The 16,386-nt window shown below is 41.6% G+C and overlaps 2 protein-coding genes across 3 annotated transcripts in view; both read left to right on the top strand.

Annotated features, from left to right (window-relative positions):
• LOC118407477 (pancreatic alpha-amylase-like) overlaps positions 1-9,349 on the top strand; it is a 15,684-nt gene extending 6,335 nt beyond the window's left edge. The window contains exons 5-14 of one of the 2 annotated variants that reach the window (XM_035807971.1): positions 25-326; positions 798-993; positions 2,335-2,517; positions 4,425-4,549; positions 4,881-5,053; positions 5,240-5,313; positions 5,766-5,871; positions 6,395-6,510; positions 7,193-7,352; positions 7,575-9,349. In XM_035807971.1, the coding sequence (XP_035663864.1) occupies positions 25-326; positions 798-993; positions 2,335-2,517; positions 4,425-4,549; positions 4,881-5,053; positions 5,240-5,313; positions 5,766-5,871; positions 6,395-6,510; positions 7,193-7,352; positions 7,575-7,774 (1,635 nt within the window). In that variant the 3' untranslated portion in view covers positions 7,775-9,349. Of the gene's footprint in view, positions 1-24; positions 327-797; positions 994-2,334; positions 2,518-4,424; positions 4,550-4,880; positions 5,054-5,203; positions 5,314-5,765; positions 5,872-6,394; positions 6,511-7,192; positions 7,353-7,574 lie in introns of both variants that reach the window. The other variant, XM_035807963.1, reaches the window with a different exon arrangement.
• A 1,619-nt stretch (positions 9,350-10,968) lies between these two features.
• Positions 10,969-16,386, top strand: part of LOC118407503 (D-arabinitol dehydrogenase 1-like) — a gene marked incomplete in the record, with an annotated part of 6,465 nt that continues 1,047 nt past the window's right edge. Inside the window, 5 exon segments of the mRNA XM_035807984.1 lie at positions 10,969-11,141; positions 11,269-11,455; positions 12,756-12,982; positions 14,731-14,860; positions 15,314-15,471. Coding sequence (XP_035663877.1) covers positions 11,278-11,455; positions 12,756-12,982; positions 14,731-14,860; positions 15,314-15,471 — 693 coding nt within the window.

The raw sequence follows: 16,386 nt of genomic DNA, 5'->3' as shown, positions 1-16,386 counted from the left end.
TTCTTCTTTCCTTCCTTCCCACAGGTACGTAACTGCCGCTGGGCCAGCAAGTTGGATTCGAAGCTCAGTAGCGACTACGTCCGTGGGAAGATCGTGGACTACATGAACTACCTTATCTCCATCGGAGTTGCCGGCTTCCGTGTTGATGCCGCCAAACACATGTTGCCGGGAGACTTGGCCGCCATCTTCGGCCGGCTCAGCGACCTCAACACCGCTTACTTCCCGTCAGGTTCCCGCCCCTTCATCGCCATGGAGGTCATCGACCTGGGTGGAGAGGCAATTTCGTCATCAGAGTACACCCATCTAGGGAGGATCACAGAGTTCAGGTAATCTTTAGCTCTTTTACTTATCAGAAATAGTTTTTCAGCTTCTATGGGACAAAACAAGACTGGTAGGATTCAGAAGTCACAAAATGGTCATGACAAGATTTTTTTAAATGAAACTCCATCGAGAAAGTCCACGTTTCCCGATGGAGTGAAATGTTCTTTTAGTGGGAACAGAAATTCATTGTTTTTCTAACTTTCGATCAACTTAAGTGAAGAAAACTTTTCATGGAGAAATTTAGGAAATTAGAAAATAGAAACTTTTCAGCTAGACAAAATTGTTTGTGAATACGTAGAAGAAAAAGTACAAGAATGAAATGTAATAGTTATAAGCTACTAACTGGTTATCAAATGTCACTACATTTAGACGTAACCTAAAAGCTGATTTAGGTATGCATAGCAATGCTTTGCGTCTAGTAGTGTGATTAACTTAATGCAAACCCTTTCATGGGACATGGTGATGTGATACTACAGGTACGGCATGCAGCTCGGAACCCTCTTTAGAAAGCAGTACGGACAGAAGCTGGCTTATCTGCAGTTCATCGGCGAGACCTGGGGTATGCAGTGGGACAACAACGCGTTGGTGTTCGTGGACACCCACGACACCCAAAGGGGCCACGGGGCAGGCGGACAGGCCATCCTCACCTTTAGAGACAGCAAGCTGTATAAGGTGGGGCAAATTATCATTTCATGTACGGAGGCTTTGTTTTTGTCGTGTCTGTATATTGTCTGTGTCCATAGTTATGTGACTATAGTATAATGGAGTGGCAGAAGATGCTGTAATCGGGAACTGGAAGGATAGGAAGGTTGACTTGGAGGTCAAAGCTTAAGGTTCTTCCCAGTCTAACAGTAAGGAAATGATATGGTTGGTGAAGTCAAGAACGCTAGGATGGTATGTAGGTGAGAGTGGAATAATGAGTGAGATTGGTAGAGGCTAGGGCTGGGTATCGGTACAGCGTACCGGTACAAAACCGTTTTTTTTCCTATTGGACCGGTCCAGAAAAAACGGATCTGAAAAAATTAGGTTGACCGGATGTTGGACCGATTAGAAAATTAACATATTATTTGATCATGCATTCACACGTTTTGGCGCTTGCAGTTGGAAGAAAATGACAAGAGTAAAGTAGAGTAGAGTTTATAGTAATTTCTTCCAAGTTTTTCAGTCAATCGTACAGGTGCAGTTAGCGTTGTAGGATTTTAAAACGCCAGTGTAAGTCTAATACTCCACCAAACAGATTTCTTTGTAGTGAAAATGGACCATTGGTATGAGTCATACTGAATCAGGTCCGGACCTGGACCGGACATGAATTTTCTGTACCCGGGTACCCAGCCCTAGTCAAGGCTATATGATATTCTTGACATAGTCTACATTATGTAACGTTAAATTATGAGACATTTTAACTTCGGCGTGCTTGTTATGTTCTTGCGCGTCCGTCGTTATGAGGCAGATCATGTCACTGCAAAGGTCAAACAAGTAGGATCACCAACAGGTCATGGGTCATCAATCATAATTATAAAATCTTGAACACACAACGTAGTGAATGCATATAGGCATATCATCACAAGCCTCTCTGATCCCTCAATGGAAGAGGCTACTAATTCTTTGAGTTTTGATCTGTTTGAATTTTTGCAGTTATGATGACGGTCCAATATGCTAGCCATGTTCATCCGTGGGCTGGTTTATCTCCAAGCAGATCCCACGGTAACATGTCACACTATCAACAACTGCCACTGGAATGAGTGGAGTGTAATTGGCTACCTCTTGGCTGACTACACTCCTTGGTACTATCTTATGCCATCGTGGATCTGCTTGGAGATTAGAACTTGACACTGTCACAAACCAGAAGTTACAATTGCTATGCGTGACCTAACTATGTGAAACGTCTCCTTCTGAAATTTCATTCAAAAAATTAATCAAAGATGTAACAATGTCTTCATCATGTGTGTTCTCTAAACCACTGAGAGGGCAATGATTTTCAGGAATTCAGCAATCATTTCTTTTTCTCCTCAGATGGCCAATGCTTTCATGCTGGCGTTCCCGTACGCCTTTGTTAGGATGATGAGTAGCTACTACTGGGACCAGTGGTGGGAAGACTGGAGGGACAAGAACGACTGGATCGGGCCGCCAGCCGACGGTAGCGGCAACACTATGGGGGTGTCAATCAACAACAAGGGCAGCTGTAGCAACGGATGGGTGAATGTTTATTTTTGAATACACGAAAGGAGGGAGGGATAATTTGGCATTGTTAGTAACTTATTTCAACAGTCCGCATACAAAGGACAAGTAAATATAATAGTTCCCTCGCCTTTTCAAGGCCGTAGGGACAAGTAAAGAAGTTATCCACTGGCAATGGTACGGTGTTGGAATACGGGTGTGAGGGTGTTCATTTCATGTTTGTTGGTATATAAACCTGGAGATCGCAAACAATGTTCGACATGTCCAGGCAACCTCAGTGTTCCTAATACCCCCCTCACATTAGGCGCGAGTCGATCGGAAGACTAGTTTACGAGCTCTAGATGACATTTTCGTGAGTAAGACGTCCGGTGTTCTCACGATCATCTTGCGATTTTTAGGGATCGCCGGCAATTTTCAGGAGTCTTACGACGGTCGCGGTGCAGCGAAACATGTTCTTAACATAAGCGACAAGTCGCAGGAGATCGCAGAGCTCGTTACCGAGTCGCAGATCGTGCGTGCAAATCGTGCGTACCTCGCAAGGGTATCGGTCAATAGTCTTGCGTCAATCCAACGATTGAAGACCGATAGGCGAGCACAAACATAGTTAGTAATCATCGAGCGCAAATCGGATGGCGAACGCCCGTTAGTCGGGCGACGTTCGGGCGACGTTCACCCGACTTCCGATTGTTTACAAATATTGAATTTCTGGGAATGTGAGGGTAATTCTAACATTGTGGCCCCTGTGATAGTATGTAGGCTGGCTTTGTGACACACTTTCCTTTCTTGTGTCATTTCTATCATGCCCGCGCATTCCACTCATTGGTTTAAAAGATTCCGACAACAAAATAAGCAACATTTATTGATCTCTTGCTTTTTGGGAGGAACGTTTTGTGTTCCCTTGTCCGCGTGCAAGAGTTCATGGGAGGTTCATACATACATACATACATACATAATTCATCCGGTTTTACACCGGTGAGGTACAGTCCGAAGCACAAGATTTCCAGAATGATCTGTCCTTCATGGCTGACACTAAACTTGACCCTGACAGTCCAATGTCTCTTTCTATCATTGTCTTTAAGGTAATGTACGGTCGGCCAACTCTGCGCCTTCCTTCTGGTAGCCAGTCCATTAGTCTCCCTGCAGGCTCGTTCCCACGAACCACGTGCCCTGCCAGGGCGAGTCGGCGCTGCCTCACCACAGATGAAATGGCTGGGAGTGGGCCGTATAGTTGCTTGTTGGTTAAACAGTCTCTCCATGAAACATTATACACCTTTCTCAACATTTTCGTATAAGTACCATCCAATTTTTTGCTCTGTGCTGCTGTCATAGTCCATGACTCACAACTATACAGTAGAATGGACTCAGTACATGCTTTAAACACTTTGGTTTTTGTGTGCTTACTGATGGGTGCTTTCCATATCTTTTGTAAGGAATGGAGAGAACTCCAGGCTTGAGCAATCCTACATTCCACATCCTTCTCAGAATTGGTATAGCCACCTAAGTACTTAAAGTCTACTACACGCTCGATTTCAGAACCGTCGGAAGTAGTTAGTTGCTGGGAAGATGATGGGTTTATATGCATGTATTTTGTTTTTGACGGGTTCAAATATAAGCCGATGGCCTGACATGCCACTTCTACTTTGTCTAACAGGATTTGTGCAAAAAGGGCAATGTCGTCTGCAAAATCGATATCGGCGAGGTTCATTATCATAGATTTATTCACCGTCGATCGCACGAGGCTCGCTTATATGTGAGGGGGACAGATTTTGGGCGACAAATACGCAAGACCATCTTAAGATCTTAAAATAAGCCGACCTTCCTGCGATCGCGAAGTACGTCCGAAGATCGTATATAATGTGAGGGGGGTATAAAACCGTTAAACAATCCAAATGTCCTAACCTATACATTTCTTCTGGCAATGGTAGATATGTGAACACCGCTGGCGTCCCAATCGCAACATGGTGATGTTCCGTAACGTGGCAGCCGGGTACGGCTTATCCAACTGGTGGGACAACCGTAGCAACCAGATTGCATTCTCCAGAGAAGACAGGTAACTTTTAACGCCATTCTCGTCAGTCCGTATGGTAGAAAATGCTTCAGAAATTAGCAAGCGATATATGCAAGTGGTGATCCAGGCTTTGAGCCGAATTGGACAATAAAATGTGGAAGAAAGCAAGAAGGGTAGTGCAGCTCAGTGCAGTCCAGTGCACGGACTCCGGCTGACTGGGGCACCACAGAGCAGAACACGAATTTGTGAGACAAAACAAAACATGATTGTGTAATGATGTTTCACGCTATCATTGGCTATTCTGTTTGCCTCGGACTTCAGTGCAGATTTGTGTCGTGCGCTGAATATTCTTGTAAACTCCCGGTCTCTACAGAGGTTTCATAGCCATCAACAACGAAGTCTGGTGGGCACTGGACGCGACCCTGCAGACTGGTCTCTCCTCTGGCGACTACTGTGACGTCATATCCGGTGATCTTTCTAACGGAGGCTGTACGGGAAAGACCATTACTGTGGGCGGGGACGGCAGGACTCACATTTACATCGCAGGTGAATACGAGATGAATGAAAGATGTAACGATGTCCTCATATCATCATAATCTTTATAGATTATATCAGCAGATTATACGTTGGAGACCCCATGTCTCCATGAACTATTCTGATTATAACTATTTGATGAAAATAACTGATTTTTTTCAGGTGATGACGAGGTCCCAATGATCGCCATCCACGCAGGCTCTAAAGTATGCAGGGGTAACGGAACCAACCCAGGGGTGACAGACCCAGTGGACCCTACGCACCCTAGCCCGGTCAGTGGTTGAGACAATACTGTAAATGCAGAAATGTTCGCGGTGGATTAATGTTCGCGGTTTTCGCGGTGACCACTTCACGAAATTAAATCCACCGCGAACATTTTTCTATTATGGTATTAGACTGTAGTCTACGATGTTACCTTAAAACCACCACGAAAAGTCCCTTTTCCCGCTACCGCGGAATTAAATGCATTTACAGTATCGTACAAAAAGACCCAGATGAAAATACGTGAAAGCTCCACGGAACCTCTTTGCAACTTTCGCGTCACTTCGTTCTAAGCCTACACGATGATGTTACTACACAAATGACAACCACCGTTGAACTATTGTCCATAAAATAGTGGATGAAGTGGTCATATAATCATTGATGCAACCCGATATCCGGTGTGGTTATTATATTGTGCGACGACGTTGTCATTCCAACACCATACATGTTTTTTTTTTCACAGATCAGCCCAACAGGAACAAACAGGACAGTTGTTTTCATCAAGAAGCAGACGTCAGTCGGGCAGGACCTGTTCCTGAGAGGTGGCGTTGGATACGGAGATAGACCAGGTGAGGACAGGTTCTTATTCTTGTAGATTTTTTCATTGTTTCTTTAAAGATCAAGAACTGCCATGGCTTCTGCTACATAAGGACTATACGGGCGTATAGATGGAAGATTGGCCATATTTCAGATCAACAGAGGGTTTCTGAAAACCGTCCCTGTCATATAATTATTGTGCAATCAAGTTATAATTATAAGCGAGGCTCGGGCGATCAGTGCCGCAGAATCGTCGTCCGATGGATTTTCGCCAAATGTGACGGGTATAACCACAAACCATGTAGTTTGGAAAATCTTGCTGGAATTGTTCTGCATAACATTTAAGCAGATGCCGGGTCCGTCTTTTTGTCATCAATGGGTAAAGTTGTTTTCTGTTAACTCTTTGACACCTCTTGGCCACTAACATGACGTACCGAATGCTGATAAAACACAAGAAAAACAAAACTACATTCATTTCATAATTTCCCTGAAGAACAATTAGGGCTTTTGCAAGATTTTTTGAGAAAAAAAATTGACCATCCTGCCTGGTTTCAGGATGTACAAGGGATGCAGTGTCAAGCCAATGTGCCATCCCCATCTCGCACAGAATCAAAAGCTCCAACACGGAAGGAGACAACTATCTGGACTGGTATGGTGTCGAGTGCGGACAGGTACATTAAATAAAAACACAAAAAAATAGAATTAATGACAATGATAAACACAGGAACATCTGAACTCAACAGAAACGCCGGGCCTCTTGACTGCGAGAGGTCTTGACCAGATGGGGACTGCACTACGTTCCAGCACCTCTATGTTCAGGAAGTCTTCTATGTGACATGGGCGATAGTTTTACTGTTAGCTCTAACTTACCTTGATTGAACATATACTGCTTTTTCTTCTTTTTGTACGTATAGATAGAATTTATCTTTTATGGGACATATTATAGTACCATTAGGAACGTGTTGTGCTGACAGAAGATCCTCCCTCTCTATTTTTTCACAGCGATATCCCCCCCCCCCCCCCCTGCAGCATTAGGCAGCTACTATCGACCATTATCATGTAGCCAGGCGCCGCGGACCAATCAGAAGGCCCCGTTCCACGTTGGTTATGACACCGTAACACATAGATTCCGGCCAGGCCGGTGTGTATCGCTCCTCTGATTGGTCAGAATGAATCGACACCGGCACCTGTGTCGATGCAAATCTTGCATTCGCTTCGCTAACTCGGTGGTTTTATTCGGTGGTTATAGCAAAGGGCCAGGCGTTATGACACCATATACACCCCGTGGCGGGTCATTAACCCTTAATTAACCACCTTTCTCGAGCTCATTTCAATCTTTCCCTCCGATTGAAGGGCCTTGATATACAGGGCAGTCCTCTGGTCTGGACCACGAATAACTCCAACAGCGCGGCTACAGTCAGCTCCCAGGGGTACGGCTACACACCACTCAACCAGTGGGGGGACCACTACTGGATGCTAGATGTGGATATGGACTGTTCGCGAACAGAAAACGGTATGCGATTGAATGCTTCCAATATCAGTTTTGAACAAACGACATTTGCCAATAAATACGTTAAGGTTGAAAAGACGCCTGTAGGATTTTAAAGAGATTAGTCATGGTTCATTAAGTGTGCTCTCTGACTTTAAACTTGCTCCTTGCTCATCATATCAACCAATCAGCGATACATCAGTTGCCCTCAACTTCTCCCATGATTGCATTACTCTCTTGTTTCAGGTTGGTTTGAGGTGAGAGCCATGACCATTGCCCGTTATCCCGGCGGTTTTGTCCAGTGGGAGAGTGACCGGAACCAGGGGACGTGTGGTGGGACGGCGGGCGGGAACAAGCCCTACTCCTCCGGTAACCACTTCGCACGCTGCGGCAAGATCAACGCCTTTGACTTTGACGGCAACACTTGTACCATCAACGAATTTTAAGATCAATTGGAAATTTTGCTGATTATGGATGAGATCTATGTGTACTAACTAAGGGGAGGGAGGGAGGAAGGAAGATGAAAATGATAAAAAGAGACAAAGAAATTTATGGTATTACTAGTGACGCACGTCATTTTGGTAGTGTACTTCAGAGATGAATTAGAGGTACGCAAATTTGGTCGCCATCAGCATTGATAATAAAAGTTGGTTTAGGTCTAGTAAAGACGAGAATTGCTTGTGCGCTCTCATATGTGCAGAGAAATCATATGCAGAGAAAGCAGTAAATAAAACATAAGGAAAAGCCAGTGACCTACAATACAGCATGGGCCTTCCAAACATCTTATAAAATTGTGGTTATAAGGTGCAAGTACATATTAGCAAACAAAATTAGCCAAGGAGGTTGAAAGGAGGTTGAAAAATTAAATTAGAATTATATAGCAAAGTATCAGAATACACCGAAAACTTACTCCTACGGAGAAAAACTGAGTCTTGATATCTACAAACGAAATATGTGAAAGAAATATATAAAATTAACTAAATAAAAGAAGATGAATCAAAATTACAAAATTAAGTATTTATAAACATCAGAAGCTTACAAATATATAAGACATATACTTGAAATAGGAGTCTTGAAATACATGAAACTTAAGTTATCAAAGAAAGATAAAAGGAAAGGCAGGTAATCATGAAGCAAAGGAAACAAACAAATCAGGTGGAATCATATGCTTGGAATATCTATGCAATCTATCTTCAGATCTAGACGTTTTTTTCTGAAACTGTAAGTGTAATGGCAGACATGTTTTTTTGTAGTTAGTATAGATTGTTCCTTATGGTGGAGCATCTGATGATTGTAGTAAAATCGTCTTAGACTAGCTAGCTGCTATAAATGATCTTAAAACATTTTGCTGTCTCGTATTGTGATGGTGAACATCTCAGCTTACTAATTCAAAAATTTAAATTTTTTTCAGTAATTTAAAAAGGCTTAATAATATATAAGTTTATTGTACATTCATGCCCTATCGGGCTAAGTACAGGCATACAAGTATAAGAGTATAATAATAAAGTACATAAAGTGACTTCTTGTCTCTTTATGGTGTTATTATAGAGGATGGGTTTGTTCAACATAGATTGGTCATTGCCAAGTGAAATTTTCGGTACTAGTCATCGATTCAAAGTCAAGGTTCCCAGACGGAATAGCGGAGAAACCTATCCACAAGCTTTCACAGATAATGCCGATTGGAAAAGTGATGCAGCTTGGCACAGAAATCTGTGAATCGTCATTAATTTTGGTAAACCATTTTTTAGAACCTCCTTGGATCCACTAACAGCGGTACACTAATTTTTTTTAGAGTAGATAAGTATTCGTGTGTTTTCACGGCAACATTATGAGGTTTCTTTATGATTTGACAATGTATACGTGCATGTAGTGAGAAGGGAGTGTCGTAGGCGGCGCGTGGTGACAGAAGCTGAGAACTGGGGGAAATGTTCACCAGGTGGTTTTGAGTTCGCGAAAGTTAAATGCATTAATGCAGTATTTGATTTTTTTCACCGCATTCTTAATACCGACGTCACATCATTTCTAGTTTTCTACTGACCGCTCTCCTTTTTACAAGCCTTCTCTTTACATACCCCTTCACCCCCTAAAATGTCAATGGTATGGTCTGGGTATTCAACACACTGGACATTGACCGAAGGGCACAGTTCAAAGTTGAACAAAAACTTAAGTCTGAAGTCTATGGATGAATCCTGGAACGGCACGCCGGCACCAGAGTCCGGGCCACACTGTACTGATATCCTGCATCGCGATTGTTTAATAATAGATCATCCGTATCAGAGAAGAAGTGGTATAATCCAATGACATTAGGTAAGTACGTTACCCTCATGTTGATTGATTGTGTAATGCGAAAACAGAAGGATTCCGGAAGTACTTTCACTCGTTCAGCTGGGCACTCTTATTTACACCGTGGTGGTGTGCAGACGTGGCATATGAAGAATCATCTAGAACATTAGCATTTAAACAGCTTATAGATGCTAATTGCCAGGACCTATTATATTTTTATGATTAACATTTTTTTTCTTTTAATTCTGTGGCATCCCATTGACGTTAGATCCGATAGTAAGTCTATATGACTGTGACATGGTAACATTCTAGATGAGAGGTCTGCAATATTTATAATGGTTAGTCATAAAAATATAGTCTAATGCTAAATTACTTGCTTTTGGTGCCTATGGTATTTGGAATTTAGGTATACAGGCTTTTCATTCGACGTCACCTGCGCCATGTTGGATTACAGTGTGCGTCTGTTAACCTCGCGAAGATGGTACTGCTTAATTCAATTACCCGCCAATATGGTCGTCGGAGGATTCAAATTATAATTAATATGACGTCAATGAAAAGCCTGTATATGTGAACATCAATTTATTTATTTATTTATTTATCAATCTTCAGACTGGTGGGTAGCCCATTCACCTGGGGAGTGCATTATGCAGTGTCATTTGCATAATTCAGATAGGAAAATTCTATGCAGCATTCTGCCAGGATAGGACTTCGATTGCTAAGTGGAATATAATGTTTAGTAGTAATTTGGGCAGAGATATAATCTTCAACAGATAAGATTTATGTAAATGAGGATCTTTTTGTATATTTGGTAGTATGAATAATGTTACCTTTTTTTATACAGTGGCAAAGATTTAGCAGGACCTTTACTCCCCTTGTAGAGCAAAATTACAGTTAACCAAATAAATAAATTTTGCCTTACTATTATTATTTTTATTACATCTGTACAAAATGCAAATAAGCATTGCAGTTGTCTAATGAATATGCAAATAAAATATTGTCATATCTCATTACCTCTCATAAAGCATTAAGGGCAATGAGTAAGTTTTTTTCATCAAATGAGCTGAAATTTGGCTTAAAGTAAGATAAGACTCTCATACTTTGAACAACTTGACAATGTGATATTCAGACAACTGAGACAATGCCTGCAAATGAGGACCATATTTGCATAATTAATGGCAAAACGTTTAAAATATGCCACTTGTAAATTCAGTTGGCAAAGGTATGAGGTCATTGAACTCTAGTTCTACAAGTTTTGACTTAAATGACAGTGTGTGTGTGTACTGTGACCTTTTGCTAAACCTATGTCAATCAAGTAGTCTGTCAAAATTATTATGGCTCTGGGCAATTTCTTGACACAAAGACAATTTCCTCACTGCAGTGGAAAAACCTGTTTTCCAGCCTTTTGTATTCTATAAAAGCTGGCACTCATGCAATCTTTACTGTCTTTGCATCTCAGTCTGTCTACTTACTAATTCATCATCGTCAGGAATTTCGTTGCTTCTCAGTGTCGTGTTATACGTTAATCTAAAGGTTTGTATTTTCTATTTGGATTACAATACTATTAAATGGGTTCAATAATGTTCTTGGATCCCTGAACTCAGATCTTTTGATTTAAGTTGTGATGACATTTTGCCTAATGTTCTGCCCCCCTCCCTAGATTCCAACCATGATGAAAGCTCTACAGTGGGACGCGAAAAGCGAGCAGCTGTCCATGGTGGAGGCTCCTGTTCCTACCGTCACCAACCCGTTTGATGTGGTAGTCAAGGTTGGGTTTGTCGGTGTGTGTGGCAGTGATCTGCTCGTGCTAAGGAAAATCCACCCGGCTGCAGAAAAAGTCATTTTAGGTGAGTGCAGAGGAAGGTGGCACGCAAGCCTGGGCATGTATCGCTATGGTGCTGGGTCCAGTGTTGCCTGCCTGCCCAGGTAATGATTAGCATGCACTGGTGAAGTTTTATGATGTTAGTTTTAAAAATAACTTTGCCACCATTATGTCTGACAGCAGGAGTCAGGACACACCCCCAGGCTGAAAGGATGATTCGGGCTTTTGTTGCCAGAGAAGATAAGCAGGACTGTGTCAGTAGACACACCTAGCAAGTCAAATTACATGTACCGAGCATTTGGGACACCCACTTCTGAATGAAATAAAATATATTGTAGATTTACAGCAGGGAAATGTGTGTCTATAGGAAATGGTTTCTTCCAACAGAGGGCCACCTACAGATGGTCCTCTGATGCACTCTTTCATATTTTTGGTCTGAAGATTGAAAAAAAGAAACTCTATAGAAATTATTTTAATTTAAAAGGCCTATATAAAATGCCATGAGAATGAGAAAAAAGCCATCTCCTCTTGTGCTAGATTTGATGTCATTTGGTCAATGGCTGAGATAGAATTAAATGAACATTCAGTGGTTTTGCATGGTTCCTCAGGCCATTATTGATATGCATGGTACTTAAGAGCCTGTGTCAGTATGTTGCCAACACACAGGTGTATCCAATTGTAGACAACAGTTTCTTGTCTGAGTATTAGCATAACCAAGGAGGTTTTGCATTAAATACCTACAATGAACCATTTTCTTCAAAGAAGCTTAATTTGGCCCAAACTTCTTAACTATAGAATAATACTACCCATGGCCAGTTTTGTAATTTTTGTTAGCTTCAGGCTTATCAAGCAATTTAAGACTGTCTACCAATCTGTTAGCTTGATTACTGATTTTTCTGCTTGACCTGGTAACCTGAAACCTGTACCTAACAATGACAAAACAATTATGATTATTGCATTTAGGCCTTCTGCATGGTAGGTTTTCACCTGTGGAAACAGTACCCTCTTTTAGAGGGTCTTATGTGATATCTGAGCATTTTGTGAAGCCTTTTGTATTACGCTAGTTGACCTTTATTCGCAGGATAACCAATATCTGTTTGCTAAATAAACAGGCTGTTAAGGGATATGAAGTTGACAACGGTACAGGTGGTTTCAAACTGCAACCTTTTGAAAATACACATTGTTCAAACCACCAAATGCCCTAATTTAAAATTAAGATACAGTGGACATAGGTTACCCCGCAGATAAAGGTTAACTAGCGTTATATCATATGAAAGTCAATTGCTCTCATAACTGAATTGATCTTTTTTTCCTGGACTTGACAGGCCATGAGTTTGCAGGGACAGTTCACGCCGTGGGTACCATGGTCTCCTCCCTTAAGGTTGGGGACAGAGTCTGCGTCAACCCCAACGGGAACTGCAACGGCTGCAGGTTCTGTATCCAGGGACAGCCCCACTTCTGCATCACGGGAAAGAGCGCCAAAAACATCCGCGACCTCGGGATATTCTGGGACGGCGCCATGGCAGAGTTCTGCATGGTGCCTGCTGACCAGGTGAGTAAATGGTTCAGAACAAAACCTGTTGGATGCTGGGTGTCCATTGTGTGCTGGTATTTAATCTCCAAGCAGGTCCTCAAAAGCTGCCAGGGGAGTAAAGCTGGTATAGAAGTGTGTTTGACTATGGGAGATCTGCTGTCAATGAAATAGGAGGAGCATTTCTATTCAACAATGGTGTTGCTGTCCCTCCCTGTGGCCACATTAACAGCTACATAATACAGTATACACTAATATCCGTGGTGCTAATGATTTTACTAGCAATTTATATCTTTATTGGGACAACTTCAGTGACCCATGCACATCCCTGTAGGAGATCCGCACCAAACAGAAAGAAGGGCAATTAACACCTACTCAGCAAGCACAGTTTGATTATGGAAGATTTCCAGTCAGATGACTAGACTCCAAGCAGACCCTACGGTGCCTTAGAGACGGTATCAAAGCTGGCAAAGGAGTACAGTCAAACCTGTCTATAGCGGCCACTCAAGGGACTGGTCAAAATTGGCCACTATAGAGAGGTGGTCCCTATAGAGAATATGCTAATTAATTGACCACAAGCAATAAGTTACACATGGTTTTAGTACCCACTGATCTTTATTCACATAATACAGTACTGTACATGTACTGCAATGATTTTTACACTATATGTATTAAGAAAATAAAAGCTATAAAAAGTTTTAAATGTTCTACAGTTGATATTGTCTGAAGAGACCGGTATCGTCATATTTCTTTGATCTTTCGTCTTGTATCCTTTGATACTTCGCCGTCCGTGTGTTCCCTCCCACATTCACACGTCAGGTTCGCCCATTATGCTAATGTGGTACTCACAAGAAAAGTCTCGTCATTTTAGACTTATCTCTTAATAAATGTAAGAAAAATCCACCATAGCCTGAAGTTCATATTATTTTGTCTTTGTAACAATTCATTCTGAAAGTTTTTGTGATGAAAATTAACCTAAGCGGTAGTGTATTAGAACGTATCTTTAACGCAATTTACCTCCGTAATATTGGTGTCGTCTATTGACCTTATATGACCTCGTTTGTCGGCGGGTATGGGTAGCGCCAGTTTACGAAGTTTTGTTTTGAAAATAAATCAAAGAGGTTTTAAATCCGGCGTAGGGTGACCATACGGCAGCTGTATATAGCCGATCGCGTGCCGAAACATAGATCAGCGGTCCGCGTGGCCGTTATCGGCAGTGTTTTTGTACCTGCGGGACCGGAAATCGTGTGGCCGTGGCCGCGTTGGACAGGTGGCCGCTAAGCCTATTTCTTAATCATTACGAATCCAAGGGACCGACAAAAAGTGGCCACTATGGGCAGGTGGCCGTTATGCAAAGGTGGCCGCTAATACAGGTTTGACTGTATAGCGCTCCGGTGCCTGTTTGATTCCCTTTGGTCAGTTTGACTCCCTTTGGCCGGCTACAACTTACTCCTTTGCCAGCTTTGATACTATCTCTAAGGCAGTGACCGTAGGGTCTGCTTGGAGACTAGCTGATGACTCCCTTTGGCCAGCTTTGATTCTATCTTATGCCACTGGTAAATCTGCCTGGAGAATAGCTGGTGTTGTTGATGTCCCTGTGTTTTTAATTTTAGAAATTTGTTACTGTCATGAATCGTGATGTCACTTCTGATAACTCAGTTGATGAATTGGGAGGACCAAGGATAGACATGATCAGGTTAGCTCATACATTTGATGACTGTCATCTGTGTTGTAGAAAAGATCAGATTCCATCCATTTTTTTTTGTCAGGTGTTTCGTATCCCAGATGACATGTCCCTCCAGCAGGCAGTGCTGTGTGAGCCGTACTCGTGTGTCATACATGGCTATGAGAGGCTCGGCCCACTGCTGCCAGAAACACGCATTCTGATTCTGGGTGCTGGTGAGTAGTTATGTTCATTTAATCATCCTCTTGTTGCCCATTAAATTATCATCAAATTAACTGACAATAGATTGTAGAAATGTGATGCCAAAGTTATTGCCAAAAGCAAATCTCAGGTTTAATTTATCATTTCATTTATGACAATGTAATGTTAGTTGCTATTGTTTCGCTTACATTATTATATTCTTCTTCAAAATAAAAGACTTCCAAAACCAAACAACCTTAAGCATCAAGCTGAAGGTTTGAAACAATTTGTATCCCAATGTCCCCAATAAATGAAGGATGGTCATAGTTGTCTATTTGTGACTCTTCCATCATTTATTGTCTTAAGTGCAAATAAAAAGTGTAACCTTTTGTTGCATTCTTCTCAACATATCTTCCTGTCAGTGCTAAGTATTTTTGTACTTTAATTTATTAGGTAAGATTCTTAAAGGTTCAAGACTCCCATTGCAGGTATTATTGGAATGCTATTTGCGGCCTTATTCCAGCATCGTGGGTTTTCTGATGTGACGGTAAGCGAGCCGTCTGAGCTACGCAGGAAAACTGTGTCAGGGATCGGGAAGGGCTGCAAAGGAGTCTCGCCTGCTCAGCTGAAAAGTCAAAGTATAGAGGTAAGTATTCCAGTTTAGACTATTAAATACAAAAGTCATACAAATCAGTATTTGCACTCATTAAACCAATTGCAAAACATATTGCTTGTTTTAAATGTAACATGTACTATGATACAACTGTTGACATATTCCCAGCAAATTTAAGCCGAAGTAGCTAAACAAGTTGCAATTGGGTTCATGATTGCATATTCTTTGATACTGGTTGTGTGACTTTAATCGTCAAGAAGGTTATATATCAGGCAGTAATTGTATTTGTCTGTGTCTGTGTCACCAAGATAACTCAACAGTGGTTGGATGGATCGGATATATTTGGGGTGTTCATGGGTTGTAACAAAAACAGGGAATGATCAGATTTTTGCCCCCCCCCCCCCCTGGTGACTTCTATAGTACTGCAGTGGAATATCTGGTATTGGACCGTTGTTTTTGGTATCAGATAGCTTTGATGCCAAGAAAAATTGGTTAAGGTTTGGGATACCTAGCAGCTTGCCGTGGAACTGTTGAGAACAGGTTTACAGATGGTCATGATTTCAGTATGTGTGTAACTTATTGATTGACATAATGAAATGACAGTTAGGTAAATCCGGTTCTTATTTGCCTAATCAATGAGGAAAATTTTGCACTTCCAATGCATTCTGTGATTAGGACTATTCAACCATTTGACATATGTAACTGAGAAACAAAAGAACATCAATGAATATATGATATGCAACTCAAGGTCTAATTTGCATTTTCAGTTATGAAATAGTATAATTCCATAGGCGGTAAATGATAGGAGTTTCATACCTGCAACATTTGGAAGTATATGTGACCATTACCTCATCCCTCCTTATTTTACGTAATAAAAGACTTTGAAATTCATACTTTGAACAACTTGTTTTTTTATCTGCATCATGATTTGTTGTCATTTACAGAATG

This window comes from Branchiostoma floridae, chromosome 2 (genome assembly GCF_000003815.2).
Source record: "Branchiostoma floridae strain S238N-H82 chromosome 2, Bfl_VNyyK, whole genome shotgun sequence".
Classification (NCBI taxonomy): domain Eukaryota; kingdom Metazoa; phylum Chordata; class Leptocardii; order Amphioxiformes; family Branchiostomatidae; genus Branchiostoma; species Branchiostoma floridae.
Note: the sequence above shows the minus strand (reverse complement) of the source record. Positions and strands in the feature narration are given on the sequence as shown.